At 38.2% G+C, this 23750-nt stretch overlaps 1 protein-coding gene across 6 annotated transcripts in view; it reads left to right on the top strand.

Moving 5' to 3' along the window:
* Positions 1-23750, top strand: part of CDK14 (cyclin dependent kinase 14) — a 324092-nt gene that overhangs the window by 104289 nt on the left and 196053 nt on the right. For all 6 annotated transcript variants that reach the window (XM_065830694.2, XM_065830693.2, XM_071805144.1 and 3 more), the window contains one exon: positions 1288-1367. In XM_065830694.2, the coding sequence (XP_065686766.1) occupies positions 1288-1367 (80 nt within the window). The remainder of the gene's footprint in view (positions 1-1287; positions 1368-23750) is intronic.

Here is a 23750-nt window from a genome sequence, read left to right as displayed (position 1 = left end):
CCAGTCTGAAGTATTATGAATAGTTGCAAGGTTATGAGTAAGCTATCTTTTGCTAAGCAGGATTTCTTAAGTCACTTGGAGTAATTATGGAATAGTGTGTATAGGGCTAATGAAATTCTGGCAGTTGTAGAAGAAAAATAATCACAAGAAACAAGATGGTAGCCATCCTGCCACTGAAGTCATCTAACTGCAAAAATTAAAAGCCTGAGGGAGAAGATAAATTCAGACTTGGTAGGTGTCTGTATCATCTTCCTTAGAAAAATGAATACATCTTCAAGGGCCCTGTACAATAGGGAATTGCCTCCATGACTACAAGAGTGTGAAAGCTCCAATTCTTCCTTGGGCTTTGTGGCTGTAAAGGCTAATTTCGTTTTTACAGAAAGAAATTGGAATTTTTTTTTTTTTTGGCAACTGTATTATGCCTTTTCAGTGATCTGTCCTTCCCATTGCTTGTCATACCTGAGGAATCTGTTAAATTTTCAGAGTATGAGTTTGTTCTTGCAGAGGGTAATCATTATCAGTCTTTTTCATTCAGTTTTTGTGAGATTTAATTTGGATGAACTGAACCAACTGCATTTTTTTTGCGGGACCTTGAATATGATTCATGTGTGGTGAAATTTTGAATGCTAGAAGTGAAACCAGCCAAATAGATTTTAAACTACAGTGACCTCTTGTGAAGTTTTGTCCCTTGGAGCACAAGATATCTTTAATCTTATAAACGATAGTCATTATAATCTAAAACTAGCCTGGGCCATGTAGTCAAGGATGTACCTTAGGGACTATCCTGCCATAATGGGGTATGGCCAGAATGACCTAAAAGATATCTTCCATCTCAAGCTTCCATGGCTTTTTGAGTATAATAATTATGGGTGTGAGGCAGTGGGAAGGAAGCATCACTATGAATATACTACAAGTAGGGTGATTGATGAAAATCGTATGCCTTTTTCTTTGAACAATGTGATCAAGCAAAGGACAGATAGTTTAAAGCCTTATTTTACAATGCGATACTTCTTAACAAAGCTTCAGTTTAGTGCTGTGATAGAAAGGAAACAGACTGACTCACAGAAAGCTGAGATCATTTCTTGGATTGCATCTGAGTGTGAAAATATAAAGTTGACATTATGGAAGCTATGAAGTGTTTCTTGCAGTGCTATAAATGAATCACTGGCATTGACAGGAAGAAATTGAATAAGTACATGATGGGAAACAAGTTCTATTATGAGAAATACTGTTTCTCCTTTAATTTTGTTTTTTATTTCTCCTTCCCCTTTCCTCTTTTCTTTTCAGGGTAAATGGAAAGCTGGTGGCATTGAAGGTAATTAGATTACAGGAAGAGGAAGGAACCCCCTTTACCGCTATCAGGGAAGGTATGCACTCACATTTCATGATTATACATGGGTTTATTTTGTAATTACATTGCATTTCTTATTTCTCTGCCATGCTATAGTGAATAGCTTGAGAATTCAAATTTTATGCTTATGTTCTCAGTAGGAAGAGACTTTGGTGCTTCAAAAACAAAGTGTCTGTGTGGGAGTTCCTGTTAAAGAATGCAGCTCTGCCTCTGCTTGGGCTTCTGTTAGGTTTACTATACAAATGAGTACTTAAGAGCATGTTTAAAGTGGGTGTAAGAAGTCACTCTGGAAGATGAGGGAACTGTGTAAGTTGTGCTTCTTGCCTGCAGGCAGCACCGAAGATGAAGGTAGATGTAAGATTTATATATCTGCAGCATGAAGCGAATAAAAGTGTTTCTTGACAAAGGCAATCAGAAGATCAGGGAGTGAAAATGCAGGCATCTTAGAAGCTGTGTGTAGTTTGGGACTAGCTTTTGTTTGTTTTTCCTTCCCCATGGACTCTAACGTGCATGGCTTGGGAATGATTCTTATCTAGTGCACTCGGAGATGCCCGTTACGCTTTCTGCTCTGCTCCTTCATCCTTCCTTGTCAGCCTCTTGTGGTCCCTAGTGACAGCTGCTTTATCTGAGCCTGCCTGTGTTGAGCTCCTTTGCGGAAATGTGAGTCTCCTCTGGTAGAAGACACCAAAAATGAGCTCTGCTAGAGAAATAATAAACAATTTACCAAATTACACCACTGATTCAGACTCATCTGAAGTTGATAGTGAACTAAAGAGATGAGACTGTTGTGGGTTTTGAGAGACCTTTTAAAACTGTGCTGACTATCTCATCGTAATTCCCAAGGTGGGAATGGCCAGGGAGGTACCAGAACATCAGCCCTGACAGTATGGCCCCACGTGGGAGGTGTGCAGCTTCGTGGCCATCACAGCCCCTGCAGCTCCAGCTCCCTCATCCCTCAGTCCAGCCTATGTTCCTGCAGCTATCTGTATGCTGCACGTCTGTCTGCACAATAAGCCAGTTTTGGGGTGGACTGGGCAAAAAAATTCCATGTTTCATGTGATTGACACCGTGAAGCTAGAAAAATTGAAGTTACTGTGGATTTTCACCCCAAGGTTGTGCATTTTAAAGGAAGCTCTTTCACAAAGGAAGGAAACCATGGGTGGCCAATTTATGAAGGAATTTCAGCAGTTCTTCTGTACTGCTTTGTTTGAGCAATAATTATTGAATGATCTGACACATTCATAACAATATATATTTTATGTGAGCCGTCTGTCCCTGCAGCTGTGCCACGATAATGAGGTGTGCAGCGGGTTATGAGTGCAGATTTCAATATTTGTAATGCCGAGTTTAAGGCATAACAGCCTATGTTTCAAATATGTTTATTATTCTCTAGGTTTTTAGTTGATATGGTAGTGACTTAATAAAAAAATACTAGATACGGCTTGTGGCTTTCTTGTGTCTTTTTAGTGACACTTAAAAGGTTTTTTCAATATGAGCTTGGTCTAGATGAAAGTTTATAGCATTATAACTGTCAAATACAGTATAATGTATTTTCCTTCATAAATAGTTTGTTGTGTGAGCTCATTATAAGTTAAGTATTCTTTAGGAGCAAGAACAGAAATTTTTCCACTTGATTTTTCTTTTCAATTATAAAGGCACACTTGCATGAAAATACTTTTCATGCTGTCATTGGAAAAGTTTTCGTTTTAGCCATGACTACAGCACTGCTGTTGAAGCCAGTTAAAATTCTGGTAGTTTAATATTAGTATAACAAAGCTCTTGTCTAGAAAAGCTCTTAAAGTTATTAATTAATATACATTTTCTTAAGTATGCAGTACATCACTGATTTTGATGGGACTATATGTATTGATTGTATTTCTAAGTACTCATCTAGGATGGGACTAGATCCAAATAATATTAGGCTAATGAGAGGGTTTTTGCTTGACTTTTGTAGACTCTTGGTTAGGTTTGGTCAATCTCGGGTTGTTCGCGGCCTTTTTTGGTAAATGTAATTCTGTCCCCTAGGTAGTGGAACTTCATTTAGATTCGTGGAAGCAATCAGTAGAAATACAATCCTGTATGTTTTCATCATGTAGAAGTTAACATGATACATAGAATGGGAAGGGGAAAAAATCTGTGATTAGTTTGGCTTTTCTGCCATTTGTTTTGATTTTGTCAGAAACCAATATTAGAACCAGAAAAGTAAGAAAGGCTGTAGTACAAATGTAACTCTCAGAAGGTAATCTCAGTGATGTTGTGCCAGACCCCTATTATTTGACAGTAACTCTACAGCTGTGGACTTCACTAGCAGGACCCGATGAAGCTGTTAGCAGCATCTAATCCACCTTGGGCATGCTGGGTTCTGTAATGCAACTGTGGCTAATCTTGGCTACATGGGAGGAAAAAAACCCCAAAATTAAGAAACACTTGTATGTTATCTGATAAGTTTGAGACGGAAGAACAGTAAGATTGGGATCCTGTGTTAAGTAGATTTTTCTTGATTTCAGCTGACTTTGGGCTCCAGTCCTATGATTTAGACTAGAAGCGTTAGAACAAAGGCAAATACCACTGAAGATGAGGTCACCTTCTAATTTCAGTTATCTGAGTAGTAGTGTTGCCCTAGTAAAAAAATACATGTATGCTATCTTGAGTGAGAGGTCTGTTAGGGGGTGTTACTTCCAAAGGCTTTCATAATGTAGAAACCAGGCGGATTTTGACCCCAACTTGTTCCTTCTCTAATTTGCCATCAATGCAAAGAAAAATTCAGGCAGAAATCTGGTTATATGTACATTAAAACTACTGTAAGTAAATTGTTTACCATTTCTTATGGCTCCTTGGGTAAAGCAGCAAGCATTCCTGTGCTGTGCTCCTAATGGGGATGCTGCGTGATGTTAATTAGGAGGAAGTTATAGACTGAAATCTTAAGCTGAGGGAATTTTGTAGCTGTCCTATATAGGGAAGCATATTGCTACTCTTGTGACAGCAGCAGAATGAGACTTCAAGTAAAACAAAACTACCAAAAAAATATTAAGATAAGTTGGAAGATGTAGGATATAAATATGGAATGTGTGATGGCAGAAACAAGGGCTAACTTGGTTGAAACAAAAAATGGAAGAAAAGACAAAAAAAAAACCAACCCAGAACAGTCAAGCAGCATAAGAAAAGTCATTGTTAATGTTAGTGACAGTGTGAGGTTCAGTTGAAACTTTGATTAAAGTTTCTGCTTATAGAGTAATTCTGCTTCTACAGCACGTAAGGGTTTGTGTCTTCTACAATATATAAAAGTTACATAGGTTTGAACACAAGTAGGTAAATGTGGCTTATTTATCAGTGCTGCTCAGCTCTCTATTGGATTTCTAGAATGAAATTTAGAAGTAGCCTGTGCTGAATGTTCTTTCAACTTGGTCTGAGTCAGTCACACTAACTTATTGATGCTTTTATTTAGTGGCATGCGTTTTTCAGGATGTTTCACTCTGAATTTAACTCATTTAGTCTGGGATAATCTAAGTTACTTTAGAAGAGCCTGTTAAGAAAGGGGAGAGGAAAGTGGCGGGGGGGAGAAAAAAGGCAATTGATTGGATGCATGTAAGTGAGTGAATCAAACCTGTGTGATTTTTCTGATCATGTATATATGAGTGGTACAGGTCATCATGTTGCTATTCTATCCTAGACGTTCCTGCCACTGTGGTATTTGAGACAGTGGAGTTAGGAAGTCATTTACACACTATTTTTTCATTTAAACTAAATTTGGTAGAATACAGATTAGCAGATGATTTATTTTCTGTGTTATTGTAGTTGTAGTTTATTCTTTTACTGTAACTCTTGTTATCAGCTGTTCAGAGATGTATCAGCATCAGACTTGAAGTGTTATTAGATCCACTGCAACCAGCGGAAAAGTTCACTGACCTTGAATTTTGTCACAGATATTTCATTCCCCTAATTTCCTGTAATATCATCCTTTCATCTAGGCTAAATACTGAACTGTGTGATAGATTCTAATGCTGAAAACAGTTTGATTTACTACTATGTAGTTATCTCGTTTGATTTCTGAGTAATAATATTCCTTATGTCTAGCATGACAAAGATTCTGCTTTTTGGGTATTTCTGTAAACAAACATCCCTTGGGTTTATTGCTACCTTGCTTGTGAGGTTAACTTGCTTACTGTGTTCCTTTCATTTTGCATCCTTGGAAATATCGCCACTCCTTTAATCTGCTAAATTTGATTGACTATTGGTAATAAAACTCTATTCTAGTGTTTTAGTATACGGTAATGTTTCATTTCTCATAGGTCTAGATGATGTTTCAAAGCATCATCCTAACCAGGTACATGTTGTAGGTATTTTTGTCCTTTGCTATTTAAATGCGATGATTAGGCAACTTTTAGTTTATTTCTCCATTTTTTTTTAAAAATAAAATTTTTATTTATATCCTGTAGTTGATATATATTGGTTTTTCATTTGCGTTTTACATTTAAAGTGATTAACATTTACTTGTGTTTTACATTTAAAAGTGTTCAGGTCAGAAACTATCTCTGTGTCTTCAGTCTGATATTTTCCATCTCCTCCAGTGTTGAAGGCTGCTACCTTAATGCCAAATACGGATAGCAGTGTGGAAAAACAGCATATAAAATCTTTGGAAAGAGCCAGCTGTCTTGCATTAGAAAATTACAAATAACACAGGATTTGCTTAATGAATTTCTTTAACTTAAATTTGTAAAGAGCAGTTCAGTATGCATACTGAATAAGCTTGTTTTGTGACCAGAGAAAACTTAATGCATTTGGGTGCTGCTATAGAGGAGGGAGGAGAGATGTTTAAGTCTTGACCACAAAACATCTTCAAAAGTCTTCCAAGTTTCAAGCCTCTTCTGTCAGTATCTCACTGTGTGCTAGAAGGGAAGCAGAGAAACAAAAAATGAAAACCTTAAAGAGTCTTTAAGAAAGAAATGTGAGTCTGCTTTTATGCCCCAGGCTGGATGGACTTTCTGAGATTGGGAGGTTTTGTGAGGTCTCCCTCTCTGAAGTTGTTGAACTGGAAGGGATAAATGTTCACAAAACTTTTATCTGTAGAAACTTGAAGCACAGTAACGGCTAAGAAAAAATGCAGGCAAGATCAGTTTGCCAAGAGACATCTCTTACCTATGTGAACGTGTAACTTATCGCACCGTGTTCCTAAGGGTGCTCAATGGAAAATACTGCTTTGTAGTAATAATGCTGCAAGTGATGTAAAACAGCTGTGCTTTTGTTATGTCCAGGAGAAGTAGCACAGTCTGTACCTGTACCATCTAAGGGAGGGTTACAGAAAATTATGTTTTTACTTAGTAGATAAAATTCTTGTGACCTCATATGGAATTATTACCTGAATTATTGCATGCACTTCCCGGCTCAGTCATTTTTGACTGATATATATCATAACGGTCTTTACAACTTTAAGTCCACAAATGACCTCATGGCAGTAGTTAGATGACTCATGGTGATAAGCCTCCTATTCATTGTATTAGAGGAGGTCTGGAAGGTTGTATGGTGTAGGTCAAGGGCACAGCGAAACAGTATCTGGTTATTTTCATAAGAGTCATTGTTGGTTGACCTACTGGTAGAAGGTAAACATGAAAATTGCAGTGGGAATCCTGTATCTCTGTCTACCAGTAAAGAATAAATTATTCTTTTTTTTTGTAAGTTCAATCATCGTCTTATAAAAAATAAGCCTATTCTTCCTTTTATGCCGGTTTATTTATTTATTTATTCATTTATTTATTTATTTTAATTAAGGAAGCTTGACAGCTACTTTCTTTTGAGTGATAGGATTTTGGAGGACATTCCTATTTCCTTGACCAAGTCGAGTCAAGAAATTTAAATTTCCACAACTGAAATGCCTAAAAGCTTCATATGTGTCTGGCTCAACAAGCCTCAGGGAACTTCAAGAGATTACGTTTCAGATCATGGAGATGTAACTGTTCTGAGCATGCATGTCACACGAGTTACTATAGGGGCTTTGTACCTTTATGTTTTTAGAGTTTAAGGATAAGTTCACTCTCCCGAAAAGCCACATTGCTTTGGAGCATTTAAGTAAAACGACAGGACAGTAGCTTGGCAGTAGCTTGGGGAACTTTCTCATTGCCTCCAGAGTTGGCAGAGCTGGTGCCTCCTGCAGGCTAAGTGGTTATAGCTCAATTAACTGTGAAGTCCTTGCAAAGCCAATGCAGCTTGTAGTCATAACAGCTTTGTTTTTCGGGGTTGTTAAAAATAAAACACAGAAGCCAAGAACCTCTGGGACACTTTGTCACTGGATATGTACAGTCAAGAAATATTCAAAAGTAAAGAAATGCCAACAATTTTAATTTCTCAGTCTGGTCTCATGCCATTATGGGCATCCTGCAGCCTTACCCAAACTGTATGCTTCATCAAGATAAAAGGGGAATACGAGATTTCCAAAATCTTTAAAAACTACAGTACCTTTGGAAAAGGATGTTCCTGGTACCTTTCTTAGGAAATGAAGTCAGCTTTTACAGTTTTCAAGACTTTGCATTTTAGTTATTAAATACACTATCATGTTGTAAAGAAATGTATGTTCATTCTTACTGACCATTAATAAGAGGAAAATTACCTTTAATTTCTGGAGTTTTTATGACTGAACTTTTTTTATATAGCTCAGATTTTCAAGCTGATTTCATTTGTGCTTTCTGCTGCATGTGCGTCCTTCCTGCTGTTCTTCCCAACCCTGACTGTCTGTTAATCGTTTTTTTGTTTTACTGACAATATTAATTTGCCTTTCTCTGAAAGCAGTTGGACTGACTGGCTGAAACAGGTGAACTGAATTTGTGGTCACCTCAGATGAACATGGGAGAGCTGATAGTTTTCCAATCTCAGATACACTGCGAGTGTTTACTGTGGTGTTATTGTATCCTGCTTTTCAATGTGTCCGAACTGTGCTCTGCTCTCCTTCCTCACTTATTTTTGGTGGACTGAGCAAAGACTTCTGTCCATGCAGAGTGCTCAGAAATGCTAGAGATTGATAAAGTCTGTCTTGATTGTTTCTTTATTCCTTGCTATTCATAGGCTGAGCATAAACTTTCCATTCCCACCTTCTTTTTTGTTTTGTTTTGTTTTGTTTTACCCTCTAACGAATTAGTGGTTCTCAAAATTATAAGACCTTCAGGAGAGCTGAGATTACATAAATGCAACATAAAGGATGGTGTTTCCCTTTGAGAATTGTGATATAAATTTTAAACTCTATAATGAAACTCCCATCATGTGGAAAAAGTGTCATGCTTTTCTGAAAAGTGCAAATAAAAATTCCAAATTATCCAGGTTCATAGAGCTAAATCTGTTCCACAGAATATTCCATCCCCTGTGTCCTCCTTCCATTCCCCCTCCAATATTTTTGTCTGTAGCTTGCTGAGACAGAACATGGTTGTATCAGTTGAATCTTCATTCAGTACTTCTGATGTGCAAGATGTGACCTTCTTCTGGCTTTTGTTCTTGGGCACGGTTCAAACAAGAAAGCAATGAGGTGACACATTGAGGTTTTTTTTTTTTAATTTAATATCATCATTTTGCCATCAGGAATCCTTTCCTCATTCTTATTATCAGTTAGCTTCCTGTCAGACCATTCAGGAGTCTTGCCTTGCTTCCACTGAAGAAGTTGTCTGTGTAGCTTCAATGGAAGGTGTTGGATAAGGGATTTTGTGCTAGTTTCAGTACTGTAAGATTACAAATCCAGTGGTTCAGGGCACTGTTGAACCCTTCTTAGTAAGACATATGCCTACGGTTTCCTCTGACCTGAGTTTCAGGGCTCTCTGACTTGGCCTTTGGCCCTGCTGGGGCCTCCTGCTCTGAGCAGTTTTCTTCTGCTCAAAGAATATTTCTTGTGTTCCCTATTTAATGCAGGAGTTGGGACTGTTGCCTTGCAGATTATTCTGGTCTGCTGCTCTCACTGTGTGATGGGAATGGCAGAAAAAAGATAGCAATTACAGAATATGAATGGGAAAAGGAGGCTGGAAATCCTTTCTTCATATATAACTGTAATATGTAACTATAAGTCATACAGAAACCTTATGCAGCCCTCGTGGCTTTCTTGTTTGAGTAGAAGTTGGTGAGGGTCAGTCTTTTTCTGCTGTATGCAAATTTAACCCTCTCTTATAGCACATGCTACCACCATAAAACGTAGAGCTAAGTTAATCCTGCTTCAGGTAGCTTTAGTTTTTACCCTGTGACCATATCACCATTGGAGTGGATTGAATTGGTGATACAGGTACTAGCTGGTTGTTAACATGAATAGAGATGCTAGCAAGTGACAGCATCTCAGCTTGAATTGCTTGGAGACCCTAAGGCACCCTTCCAAGTGCCAATATCTTCTGTGGCCACCTGGTGAAATAAAACTTTGATATCATCTGGTGTTAAGGCAAAGAAATGTCTCCTGAACCCAAACAATTCTTCAAATATTTTTTTCTTTGTTATATCTCCCTTTTGTGAAAGGAATAATCTCAGCAACAGTACCATTTAGCCTTGTGATTCAAGCTGGGACTTGAAATCTGCACAAAGACATTCGTCTTGTCAAGACTTCTGAGTGGTTTTGTGTGTTTTTTCACTGCTGCCTCTTGGATTTTGAAAGTACTAGAGCAAGGTGACAATTCAGTGTTTAAACCGGCTCAGTCAGCTTGAGTTTTCTGTGTATTCTTTTGTACATGTTAAATTAGTAGGTGACTGTTGTATCTCAGCAGAACTGGTTCCAACTTTGGGTAAAAGCAAAATAAGGATGTGAGAAGGTTGCCTATTTTCCTGGTATTGAATCTCTCCACCTTATAGGAGATACATCACTACATGTATGGAAGAGAGTGTGTGGGTGTGTATATACATTGTGTATGCATGTGTGTTCTATATAGCTTTAAGACTTGACATAGAAAGCCAATTGACCCTGTGCCCCAACCAACCAAATCCTTTGGGAAGAGTTGTGTACTGGCTTGGATCAACCCACAGAATGTCTAGTGTGAGTTGGGCATGTACCCACACCTAGATAAAATGCTTCCCATGAAAGGTGTCTGGTTTTGTCACAAGTTGTGTCTGAGAGATGACCATTTTCTTGTTACTGACTTCACTCATCATTTATAAACACACCATCAGAACAGCTTTGTGTGTTTTTAACACAGAAAGTTCATGAGTCAATTATCCTAGTTCTCCCGATGTGTGTAATTTATTCAAAAATGTGGTATGAAACAGCCTTGGTATTTTAGCATAACAATGAGGATGTGCATGTGCTATTGCTGGCACCACAACAATGCCTTTGTTTTCAATGCTTTTGTCCACATGCCCATGGCACAATAACTACTTTTGTTTCTTTATTTGTTTTCCTTTGAAAAAACACAACTAGTTCATGGCAAATTTGTAACTTCTTTGTAAACAGGTCCTAAAATGATGCACCATCAGTCTCTTTCCAGATACAAGATACCGTTCTGTTTTAGTGTCTATAGAAATCACTCCTATATCCAAGGGAGAATGATCCTGATTTGCAAATGATGGGGCCATGCCTTCAGAAGAGGCTTGCTAGTTGAGAAGACAGGCAGCCTGAAAGTAGGAGAGTACTATGGTATTATGTTTTGCTGTCTTTTTTTTTTTCACATATTTTGTGGTAATTATTCAATTCTGCCTTAAATATGTCATCTATTCAGCGAAGGAAGAACCCCAGTATGGTAAAATGCTACACTTAGATCACAGTACTTTGCTGAAAATTTTCAGCATGGATTGTTTCTAGACTTTGAAATACTTGGAAAATATTTTCAGTAGCCTGCGTCTTTGTACTGGGATGAAATATGGCAGCAGTCACTGTAGTCAATAAGAAGCATGCACTAATACCTTTCACTTTGGTTGTAATAAAAAACATGGAAAACGTATTAACAACTACATCTTATACTGAAGTTACATATGTGAGTAAAAAAATAATTTTTTTCTTTTCGTCCCTTGTTTTTGTTTCCTGTTTCTTCACAGGCTGCTTTTTTCTTTGATTTAGCTGCTGCTGGATGCTGCAGGCACACTTGTCTGGGTCAGGCCATTCCTTTGGGAGACAGCACTGCTCCTGTTCCTCTCTTGTATTTTTCCATAAGCTGAAGATTGTGTTGCAAACATTCTACTTCAGTTTTTCATGTTTTGCTGGGAGCGCCTGGTGATTTATCATTCAGGAATTATGTGGAGCTGAAATATATGTTTCATAATGGGATCTCTTTTTGCAGCATGGGTGGAGTTACTGCTTTCAGGCTTTATAATCAACATGAAAAGAGTAGCATTTTAAAATTTGAAATTGATCTTTACTGTCTTCTTCAAAGCAATGAAAGTGAATATCCACATTATTTTACTTTGGAATGTTTCTCCCGAGTAGGCAATATAAAAAAAAGCTGATAATGTATCACATTCTTCTGCTGAGAGGAATGGGAACTGGATGGTTCAGAGACTGGTAAAATAGTAGGACATCATGACCTTCCACCTCTGACCCATTTATTAAAATACAAGACATGGCAGTGGTGTCTAAAAGTCATCCAGATGGGAAATACAGCTGTAGAATCTGAAACTGTGTATTTCTGCATTTTTAAAGTCTGGGCCACTTATCACAAACTTCCTCAGCTTCTCAGCTGGCAGCAGATTTAGCTGGAGCTGAGAAATGAACTAAGAACAAAATGAAGGCAGGAAGCTTTGTAAATAAGGATATATTAGCTGTGCTAAACTTGGTGTTTTGTGTCTGTTCTGGTCTGATGTAGCTTGTTTGTTGTCCTTGTTTTATGAAGCTTGATTCAGAGTTCCCTTATCTGGTGCAGAAGTGGTATGGACCAGGTTTTTTTGACTGATACTTTGGGATGTTAGTAAGAGGTTAAAGTGAATAAGGATGCTGTGGATTTTGCTCTGAGAAGATGCTCAGAACTTGTACTGTCAGTGACAGCTGACTTTAAGCATGTAAATTTTTGCTCTGGATCTCCTGTGGAAGCTTCTTAACACCTTTTTTTTTTCTCTATAGGTAACTTAAGCTGAGAGTTAGTTCTTTGAAGCCCATCTTAGTTGTACAGGTCAGGTAATTATATAGCGAATATCCTCAGTTTTTATTTAGTCTTAATTATCACCTGATTTTCCCTGAGCAGAACCAATCAAGAAAGTCAAGACCATGGTAGGAATCTTGATGTACTACCGTGCTAGGTTTGCAGAGTGCTAGCAGTGCCAGGGTGGCTGGCTTCCATCTGAAAACATCCTCCCTTCCCTCGTATCTCCTAAAACTTGGGAGGACAAAGTAAGCCAAGTTACTGTGATAGGTTAAATACAACTGAGTAGAAAAAAAATAATCAAAACTTGCAAAGTAAAAAGAAAATCTGTTACGTCAATATAATTTGAAGTTGCAGTTTGGAAGCAGTCAAAATTGACCTGCTTTTATGTGGTCCAAATATTTCCAAAAAGTATAATTTATTATACTTTTTACACATTTCACTCTCAAATGTCAGGATAACATACACACATACGTGCACATGCTCACTTCCCTTTCTCCCTATTTCTTTGAAATCCAGAATGCACACTTACTTTTTTGTGTGCTGCGAGGACTTAAAAAATGTGTGTAATACTGGTGGGACCATTTTTATACAACCATTCAAGCATGGAAGGTTGTCAGACATTGGAAGAGGATGCCCAGGGAAGCGGTGGAGTCACCATCCCTGTAGGTGTTTAAAAGAGGCATAGATGTGGTGCTTAGGGACATGATTTAGAGGTGGACTTGGCAATGCTGGGTTAGTGGTTGGACTTGGTGATTTGAAAGGTCTTTTCAAACCAAATAATTCTATTATTCTATTCACTGGATTGTATGAGGGTTTTATTAAGATAATGAGAAGACACAACCCCCAGATATTTAGCACATTAAACTCTGGAGAAGATAAAAATTTGCTTTTGTTGTTTCATTTATGGTTTTCTCAGCATAGCAGTGATGACATTGCTGCAAGTAGGAACCTGCCAATTTCTGAAGGGGCATCCAACTCAAAGCAGGTCATAGGCCCATTGACAAATAGCTGTAAAGAACTTTCGCACGCTTCCAGGTTTACTTTATCTCAATGTATTTCTGGTCCTAAAAGTTATTTTTCAATTTGCAATTACATGTTTCTCAGGAAGTCTTGGTTATAAAGCTGACATGGTTGAAATACTGGCTTTGTGTCAAGATTTCTAACAAAATTAACATTTGAATCACTTGAGGTCCTATTCACAAAGCAGAGCACTATTTGCATAATCAAAAATGCTTGATTTTGCATGCCGGAGGAAAAGCGAAGGATTGTAGCTGTGGCTCACAAACAAAATTCAAGTGACCAGTATTGATGTGTGTCTGTATGCTGCTATCTCTCCGCCTTGCTTGCACAAATGAGTACAAATCTATAAAAAGGCAAAATAAAAGGTTTTGGAGCAATATATAGTCTCTGTTCAAAGCCTGATTAAACAGGCTTCACTTAAGTTATCAGTGTAAGGATCAGATGGACTGCCCGCTCTACCAAATGTGGATGAGGGTTGGGAGCACTTTTACGGTTGGGTTGTTGCGAGAGGATGGATGTCTTTCTAAAAATACACTCAGTAAAAATTTATGAGCTTGAAAATTGCTCCTTCTATTGAGGAGGTCAGACTAAATAAACTATAAGAGTATATATCTGTGGATAATGAGTTCAAGATATTCTTAACACCTTTCTGTCGGATTTCTGCTAGTAGTCCAGGAGGCTTATTAATTGCATTAGTAAGCTTTCCAACTCAGCATCAGCCCATGCATTCATGTTTTTTATCTATTTTTATGGCTGTGGACAAGAGGTAGAATGTCACATTCAGAGATTGTGTTTCTTTGCATGTGAATAACTCCTAATCAGAGTTCAAGAGTACGAAGCTACTTCTGACTTTGCTGAGGCAATAGGAAACCTCTGGATCTAAAAAATACCCCTAAGTATCAGCTTATTTTATTACTTTATTTTTTCCTAGAATGAACTTCTGATGTGTTATTGATGTTAAATCAAGTTCTTTAGTGAAATTTGGAAGATGGAAGTTTTAGTTCCATGAAGAATTTCAAGTTACCATTATTGCAACTTCAGATTATTTGACCTTAAAAGAGAGTATGATGTGATCTAGCCTTTAACTTTCGGATGTATGTCAACCAATTCAATTAAAAAAAACCTGAATTATGACATGAAATTTTAAAACAAATTTTATGACATTTTCAACTCTTAATTGACTTTCTTTTAGATGGAGTGGATTTTTCTTTTGAGTAAAGGACTTGGAGCTTTCTTTATCAGTGTTATTTAGTTCTAACTAAATTGAATTGTTTAAAAATATACTAATTGAAAACCTGAGGTTTAAATAAAAAAATAAAAGAAAGTGAGGATTAAATTAAAACCATTTTGGATAATAGATATGCCTCTGGAAAGGTAAACTATGGTTTTCAGCATTCAGTATCACAGTATGAGCTTTTCTTCTGGTGTTGGTTTGCTATAAATTATACCTCTGGAGTAGAAGTATTCATCAAATTTATCTAGGTCTGGCAACTAGAATAGAAATTGCGTTAATCTCTGTTCTTAGGATTTTAGGTTTCAAAATACTTCAGTCTAAGCACACTAGTAAGAGGAGTAAGTCCCTTTCTGTACATTGCTTTGGAACTGCCAGCAAACAGGTGAGTTTTACCCCAGTTCATACATCCAAGTCCTTTGCAGTGTTTGCGGTTTTTATGGTTGACTGAAGTGCATAAATTTAAAGTAGTTCAGTTTCTGATTCGTTTTAATTACAGAAGCCATTAACCTTCTAAAATCATTGACAGAATTATAAATCCACCTCTTTGAGAATTATGTAAACAAGTTTATAAAAGTTCTTCAAGTGAAATGAAAGCCAAACTGTACAAAAGGACCAGGTTTTATTAGCAGCACTTGTTGAAGTCCAACAAAATGTTGGAAAAAACCCTGCAGATAATTGTACTCTCCTTCATGGCAGTGGCACCACTGCAATTCCTCATGGTATAGTTAAGGTTAAAGATATGTCAAGATATGGATACCCAACCATAGTTTCTTCTCAAACAAATGGTTCTTAATATTTTACATGTAGCTTATTGTGGTCACAGAGAACTTTGGGAGAGGAATGTCTTTTACTGCCTTGGATCAGGTTTGTTTATCTGTGGAGATCTCATCTGTTGTTTCAAATGCTGTCAGGTTGTCAAACGGCAGCTTCCTAACCAGCTGGGCAATTTTGATGTGCCTGTGAAAGTCTGTGATCTGTCATCACTGGGATGCTGGGCCCTAATTAAGAAAAATGAGTAGTGTTTCTGTGCCTGTTTCATAGACTGATCTTTCCTATTTCTGTTTGGGAACCTTTCTGTTCTGCTTTCATGGGGCTTAGTGTTATTTGAAATATTGAACCAAGGTGAGAATTTAGGGAGGATGTTTAGCCTTGTAAGTGTTAGCGCTTTGGCTGCCACTATTTTAATATGCAACTCTGAACTGGAATGTACTCTTAGACGGTTGGATGTGATTAGTTGTTGGTTTTTAGCCAAAGCTTTCTGGCATGTGTTGGAACAGGGACGTTGTATTCTGCATTTAATAAGTTTGTTCAGAGGTGCAATTTACTGTTGCAGTGTCTGATGTAGCAAACACACTGACCGGCAGTGCTGCTGAAGGAAAGAAATTCATTATCGTCTATGGCACTTGCTGCTGTCCTAAATCCTGTGACCTTTGTCAAGTCAGACTGTGTTGCCTTGCTAGAAAAACTCATCCCACAAAATCTGGTGTATTTGAAGTCATTCTTTGATTTACTTGAGATGAGGTGATGATGAGCAGCAAATCACTAGTGAAAAGCTCCAAGGACTTCACAGTGCTTGAGCTCTGTTTTCCTGCATGTAAAGGTGATCTCACTTTCATTGTAGAAACTAAAAATGTTTTTGACCTTTTGCCGAATCTCAAAATACTGTTGCAGATGAACTTCCTTCAAAAGTTGCTTGGAAAAGGCTTATTTAGAACAACATGCATTCCAAAGACTTTCAGAGGTTCAGAAACTGCTTCAAAGCAGCAACGGTTTTGTTATATTCTTGAACTCTGTTCTTATGTGCACAGTATGGTTGCTTACACTGAACTTAAACTTCTGTGCAGTTGCACAGCACTAAGGAGTCTTGGGCAGGTTTGTTTGGCTTCAGTTGGTGCGATGATAAGAGTCTCATCTTTGACCACACGACACTGATACATTTATAGGGAGATTATATCCAGTAGTTCTGTGATGTTCAGGTCCTGTATTGGGAACATACTGATACATTGAGCAGTCTGGTCCAACTTGTGCTTGGGAAAATCAAATTAACAGTGAAAATTTGATTTTTCTCCTTACTTGATTTTTGTAAATACAAAGGAGCTCATCATTTGTTGTTGCTGCTGCATGTATTGATTCAGTCACACAACCTATTAGGATTTTATTTGCTTCAGTCTTTCTCATTGAAGATGGAAGCTGCAGAGACATAGAGAGGTTTGGGCATGTTGTAGTTCTCCTAGTTCTGCTGCTTGCTGAGGTGCCCTACTTGTTTTCTGTTCCATTTTTCCTCAGGGACAAAAACATTCATATCTCGTGTGTTTGGTTAGCAAGTCACTTTTGTGTTCAGCTATAATAATGAACAACACCTCTCCTATGAAGACAGGCTGAGAGAGTTGGGGTTGTTCAGCCTGGAGAAGAGAAGGCTCCAGGGAGACCTTATAGCAGCCTTTCAGTACCTAAAGGGGACCTACAAGAAAGCTGGAGAGGTACTTTTTGCATGGGCATGTAGGGATAGAACAAGGGGTAATAGTTTTAAACTGAAAGAGCGTAGATTTAGATTTAGATATAAGGAAGAAATGCTTCACCATGAGGGTGGTGAGGTACTGGAACAGGCTGCTCATAGAAGTTATGGGTGCTCCATATCTGGAAGTGTTCAAGACCAAGCTGGATGGAGCTTTGAGCAGCCTGATCTAGTGGAAGGTGTCCCTGCCCATGGCACGGGGGTTGAAACTAGATGATCTTTAAGGTCCCTTCCAACTCAAACCATTCTATGATTCTGTGATAAGACAGATTCAAAGAGATTCACTAAAGAGTTGTCTTTATTTCAGTGCTCATGTACCCTGTGGGATGATGAACAAAGATTTAAGCTCTGATTTGTTGTTTGTTGGCTTGTCCTAAGTTTATGAATGACATTCAAGTTTACTTGTGAAACTGGCTTTTTACATGACAAACTTCATTGCAAAAGTGTCAACCCCATCCCTGCCCCTCCCCCCCCCGTATTTTGTTGTGAAGTTTTTTCTGATATTGACAGAGTGTAAAACTCTGCAATACATTATCCATGCATTTTTGTCCCATTTTTCCTCCAGTTTTCCCTCCAGCCTTCTTGCTCCCCTTTCTGCTGTGCTCTGGCAGACTGGAGAAAGATGACTGCCCCAATGAAGTGCTCAGTGCTGCCTGTGCCTGGGCAGTATTAGAAAGAAGAACTGTGAGAAATGGTGGTTAAGAATAGACATTGGTGTGAGGATGTCAGGAAGAGGGTTACAACTACAGCAGTGGGTCTGGAAGAATGCAAATTACAAAGGCCATTCAGAGCAGCACAAGGTGTAGTAGCAGGAAGATGGGAAGGGTTGGTGACTTTGGCCTCAGCCAGGAGCCAGTGGGATGGAGATGGGGAGTCTACTTGAACAGAGCTGGTGTTTCCCACCTTTTTTTGTCATTAGCCAGGTTGAAGAGAGGGGGCAGCAGAAACAGGGCAAGGGACTTGGAGATGTGTTCAGCCAAGAATAAGTCTGGGATTGTGATTTTGGGGAAACTGTCAAGAAGTATTTTGCTTCTGAATCTGTTCCATCTATAACTGATGGATTTCAGACTTCTTCCCACAAGCTTCTTCTGCTTCTGTCAAATATCTAAATGTTTGAGCACACTGGGAGAGAATGGGATGGATTCTCTGGGAGATTTTAATTGCTAAAGTGCAGCTTTAAAGTACAATTTTCCACTCACTAGATGTAAACTTTGACAAATTGGACAGATTTTCACAGAATGAGAAAAAGCATGTCCTTGACCTGAAGTGTAACTTTTGAAGGCCACCTTTCAACACCAGAGATCTGAGAACTCTTTGAAGAAAAGGTCATCAATATTAAAGAGCATATTTATTCTCTAGTCCTCTCTTGGGAAAGGCTGACCTGTTTTGACGGGAACAAACACTGTTAGACACAAACTGTAAAAGATGAGGACATTTGTTTAAAGTTTGGCAAGACAATGGTGTCATCTTACAGGAACTGGTACTTTAAGAGGTAGTGCTATCAATTTTGCTGCTGTCATTGTTAATTACTATGATTCCATAAAAAAGAATTTTATCTGGAAAATCAAACAGTAAATTGCTGTAATTCTAATTGATGCATGACACACCAGGATGGAAGAACTGAGTATATTTTCAAGGGTGCTGAGAAGTGATGTTTTATATATGCACATAGTAGACAGACAAGCAGTTGGCTGCTGAGTTGGCCTTTTAAAAAAAATTCTTACCACCTGTGGTGTTAATGGGTTATGCTGGCAGATCCCTTTAATGTATTTTCTCACATTTCTTGGGTGAGTTTTAATTATGTTGTTGCTCAAAATACCTTCCATTATGGATTTAGATCCACAGTTTGATTGCTGTCATATATACACAGGTAATTGTGTATCTGTACTTGAAAATTGTGAGGATGTTTTTAGCAAAAGTAGGAGGATAGAAATGACTAGGTTACCTCAACTAGGCCTCTTTTAAGCATCACTTAACTTTTGTATCACCCTGTCACTCTCAGCTGTGGCTGTCAACTCTGTGAAGCTGAGACATTCCTTCAGCCCATCTTTTCTGTTCTAGCACCTCTCCTGTTCTCTCTGAGGGCCAGCTGCTTTTTAAAGAAACATACAGGGCTTACCATCTTCCTTAAAGGAAAATTTTTGTTCTTTAAAATACAAATTTCAAAGTTGAACAATATCCACAAGATTTAAATAAGCACATGCTGTTTAGACAGTGACATGGTAATACAGATCTTCACTGTCATTTAAATGTAAATTTGTAAAGTTTAGATTCAGTTGCATTCCAGGGCGAATAAAGCAAAAAATCTTGCAGGTCAGGGTTTTCTGTTTCCTCCTATTTGCTCACACCTTAAATTCACTTAATGTTGTTGATGGGTGCTATGAACTGTGAGAGAAATGACAATTAAATGACAGGATAAGATCTGAGACAATACCCAGAAACCACAGGGCCGAGGCAGAGGAGTACAGCAGATCTGTTTCTTGTGAGCTGGAAGGACCTTTACATGTGACTAGAACGCTTAAACCATGATGTGATTGCCAAGTGGATGACCAGCAGTGTTGGCACCAAAAGGCTTTGCTGTTGGTGGTGGTACAGCAGTACTAGCAGCTTCTGATACAATATCTTTCACCTGATTTAGTCTGGAAAAAAATTAACCTTCACTTGAGTTATCACTGCGTTTTGCTGCTGTAATGTCTGCCAGCTTGCTTCATCCCTTTTATTGTTTTTTTTCATGTTGGAAATTAGTTTACAAGTTACTTGAGGGAATCTTGCCATTTTGTAGTTTGCATGCTTAACATATTTTCGGATGGAAAGAAAAATTTAATACAAAACCTATGCTAGGCATCAAAGAGATCTAGCTTGAATTGAAGTTATTTCCTGTCCTTATTATTATTATTATTATTATTGTTATTGTTATTGTTATTATTATTTTAAATGTCTGTCATGATTTAACCCAAGCTAGCAATACAACCATGACAGCCACTTGCTCATTTCCCCCTTGCCCACCCCTGAACAGGGGAGAGAATTGAAAAGGAAGGAATAAACTTGTCGATTGAAATAAACATAGTTTAATTAAAAAAACCCAAAAAACAAAACACTAATATACTACTACTACTAACATATAAAAAATGGAAATAGAATATAAAATAAAAGATACTCAATGCCAATCTTTACGAACTCCATCCACACTGAGCAGCCAGTCCCAGGTAACAGCACCTGCTCCTGAACAGCTGATGCTGGAGAGACAAGAGAGAAAAAGGCAGAAAGGCTGAGAGGCCTCTGCAAAATGGCAGGATGGCAAAAGACCAAGCTGAAGAAAGTGCCGAACAGAACTCTCCCGAACAGGTCTCTGTCCCAGCTCCAAACCACTCCCAAGATTAGCTGGAAGATCCCAACTTTCCTTAAAGATGAAGCATGACGATAATGGCATGGAATATTCTTATTGATCAGTCTGGATGTCAGTCAAGCTCTGCCCCGTTATGCCCCCTTCCAGCTGCCTCGTAGCTGTGGGCAGAACTCAGAGGCCTTGGCTTCCAGAAAACAGCAATTAAAAACTTTAAGTCTGTCCTGGGGTGTTATCTCTTGTTCTCAAACTAAGTCCAAACAATGACCATGCCAGCAATGAAAAATAAAGGTTTCCAACTGCATGAAGAAAAATAACTCACTTTCAGTCAAACCAGCACATTGTTACAGATATTATTCATATTGTAATTATGCTTAGAAGTCTAGCAGTTCATTATTTATAGTTGCTTTTTAGTGCAAGTTATGGTATAACTGGATTTCATTCACTTTATTATGAAATCCTTGTTCATTTCCCATACCCACTCCACGTCGTTCTCTTTTCAGTTACAGAACAGTATGCCTTTTTTCAGTGCGATTGGTTTTGTTTACTAAAATATTTGTAAAAACAAATAATTGCTAGCTTTCTACTGAGACTACCTTTCTTTAACCTCTACATCATTTCACAAGAGACAAAGCTATGCTATGTTCATTCCAGCCTTATTTTCCATCTGTGGGCTAAGGGGCATGTTTTTTCCTGCCACCTAAAGTGTGTGCTGATAAATATGTCTGCTTTTTGTGCAGCTTTTTTGCTGAAGGAAATGGCCCACTATGAGATACAGCAAAAGTAAATTATTTTTATAACTGCTTTTCTGTAGAATTCCTCATTTGTAAGTAGTGGTTAAAGTATGCTGGTAGGCAACTGGGTTTCATGCTAATGCAATTAAATTATTTCCTAGGATGCCTTTCTGTCTTCTGTGTACAAAACCATTATTCATTGCAGGTACATATGATTAAGTGATTTCTTTTCATATTGATGCATTAGGAAAACTGAATAACAAAGCACAATGACTTCAACGGGGCATGATTTTCAGTACTGGTACTCAGTTATTTAGTCCCTCATTTAGACAGTGTAATACTAATTTTGCAGGTATACCACTTGAAGGAGAGGATCTTCATTGTGGCTGCAAAGTCAATCATTCAGAAGTTGCCAGAATTAAGTTTATTTGTGAAAACTTAATTTGGTCCCTCTATTTGTACTGTTCATTCCTTAATTACACAACAGCACCATGTTCACTCCTGCTGTGTGATCTCTGCCTGTGTCGGATGATGAACGATTAATTTAATTCTGTGTTCTTGATGGGTGGCTCTAACTGTATGCACCTACTGTGCGTTATTCAAACACAGATGGTTTTGAGATTTTCTAGAACACTCATCGTTGTACTCTGGCTACTTAAATATTTGTTCATCTTCTCAACATCCCACTTGCTGAGAGTCCTTTTAAATGATGATTTTGAGATGACTTTCCAAGTACTTGCGTAGCATTGGGTAATATCAGTGTACAGCGTTGCTTGGGGTACTGTAATAATTTTGTGCAATCTACAGTTCTGATAAGTGTGAATGAAGATCAAAAGTTTAAATGTCCAGAAAACGAGGAACATGGTGATTATATCAGCTTTAATTACTTAATGAGATGCTCAGCCAATGGCAGAGGTGAGGGTAAAGATCAACTTGATTTTCTTCTGACCTGATTCTGGTGAATGTTTTGGCTTCTCTGATGGATGGATACGGTCCTGCCATTGAAGCTTGACCATAGAGCTGGATCAAGTTCATACCTGGGCCTATATAAGAATAAGATTCAAGTAACTACTTCTTGCCCCTGTGAAAAAAAATGAAAAAGCTGGTAACAGTTAATGGCTACGAGCACATAAGTTGGTAACTACAGGATAAGCTAGTCTCTGAACTTACAAGTTGTCAAAGTGCAAGATAAATGCAAGATACATGCGAAGTAGCTGTGCACTGAAAGCTCGTATCCTGGCTTATCTCACAGTAGTGACTTCAGGAATGTGTATCATGGAGAAGCTGAGTTAGCATTGCAGAAGTCCATATAATTGTAGTCTGCTTTGAGCACTTCCCATAGCTTGCTGTATTTTAACTCAGGCTTTTACTTGAGTAATTTTCTAAGTGTCAGAAAAAGCAACTGGAAATCCATATTCCATTTTCTGGTCTTACATGTGCACCCCAATGTCTCATCATGCTTGCAGGCTCTCATATGAACACATCCTGCTTGAAGTGACATGGTAGCTGGTAGCTGTCATAGGTTGCTTCTCTGAAAACTGAAATTGGAGGAGAATGTGGAATACTGCCAGGCATTTTCATTGATTCCTGCTGAAAGCAGTGGATTTCTAATCTTTGGGAAACTTGCTTCTGATGTGAGGATCAGTGGAGAACACATATGAGTGTCTGTAGGCTCTTGTCTGCTTCCCCATAAGTGTGGGTTCTTGCTCACCCCATGCTCTGCAGCCCATCCCTTTTCTGTCTTGTCTACACGCACTTACTTTCCACTCCCTGTGAAGACTGTTTGGTTGTCCTCTGGCTTTTCTTTCTTCTTACCCAGCTGTCCTAGTTTCCACGGTGGATCAAACCTTTTGTGCTATCTCCCCTTTTCTCTATTCCTCCTTCCTTGCACACGGCTAATAGTCAGTCTGACCCAAAGAGGCAATTTCGAAAGCTTATAACTTGACCAATTTTAGAGGATTTTCATGGAGATGGCAAAATTTGTACTCCTATTTTAAAGGCCTCCATATTTCCAGATTTTGTCTCTCTACTCCGAAATGCTGGGTTTAGAGTTATTGTGGTTGGTTGGTTAGTTAGTTAGCTAGTTAGTTTCTTTCTTTTCCAAAGGGGAAAGTTACTCAGTAGGTTACAGAAATGGTTACTAAAACCTGTTTTTTGGGAGATGGGAGAAACTGTTTAGACTGAAAAATTCCAAAAAGTCATCTTGAGTTAGATTGATATTTATATGAAAACTGTGTGTGAAATTCAGCAAGATAACAAGACTAATAACAAATGGTGACAGTTTTATTAGTAAATTGTGCTACTAGTCCCAGTCATGCTATGCTTGCATAAAAAAGTAATGAAAAGACTCCTGCTTTCACATGCTATCTGCATTGTCAACTTGTTTTCTGTACACACTGACATGTTTTGGGTTTACACAGTTTCCTCTTCTTGAATACTGAAACGGACAGTGAAGGCAAGATGTGACTGGCTGCTACAAGATAGGAGTAGCATATTACAGTCTTTCTATGAGATTCTGGCTTTAATGGGATGTTG

This window comes from Patagioenas fasciata, chromosome 2 (assembly GCF_037038585.1).
Source record: "Patagioenas fasciata isolate bPatFas1 chromosome 2, bPatFas1.hap1, whole genome shotgun sequence".
Taxonomy (NCBI): Eukaryota; Metazoa; Chordata; class Aves; order Columbiformes; family Columbidae; genus Patagioenas; species Patagioenas fasciata.
The sequence above is the reverse complement of the archived record's forward strand: the minus strand, read 5'-3'. Positions and strand labels throughout refer to the sequence as shown.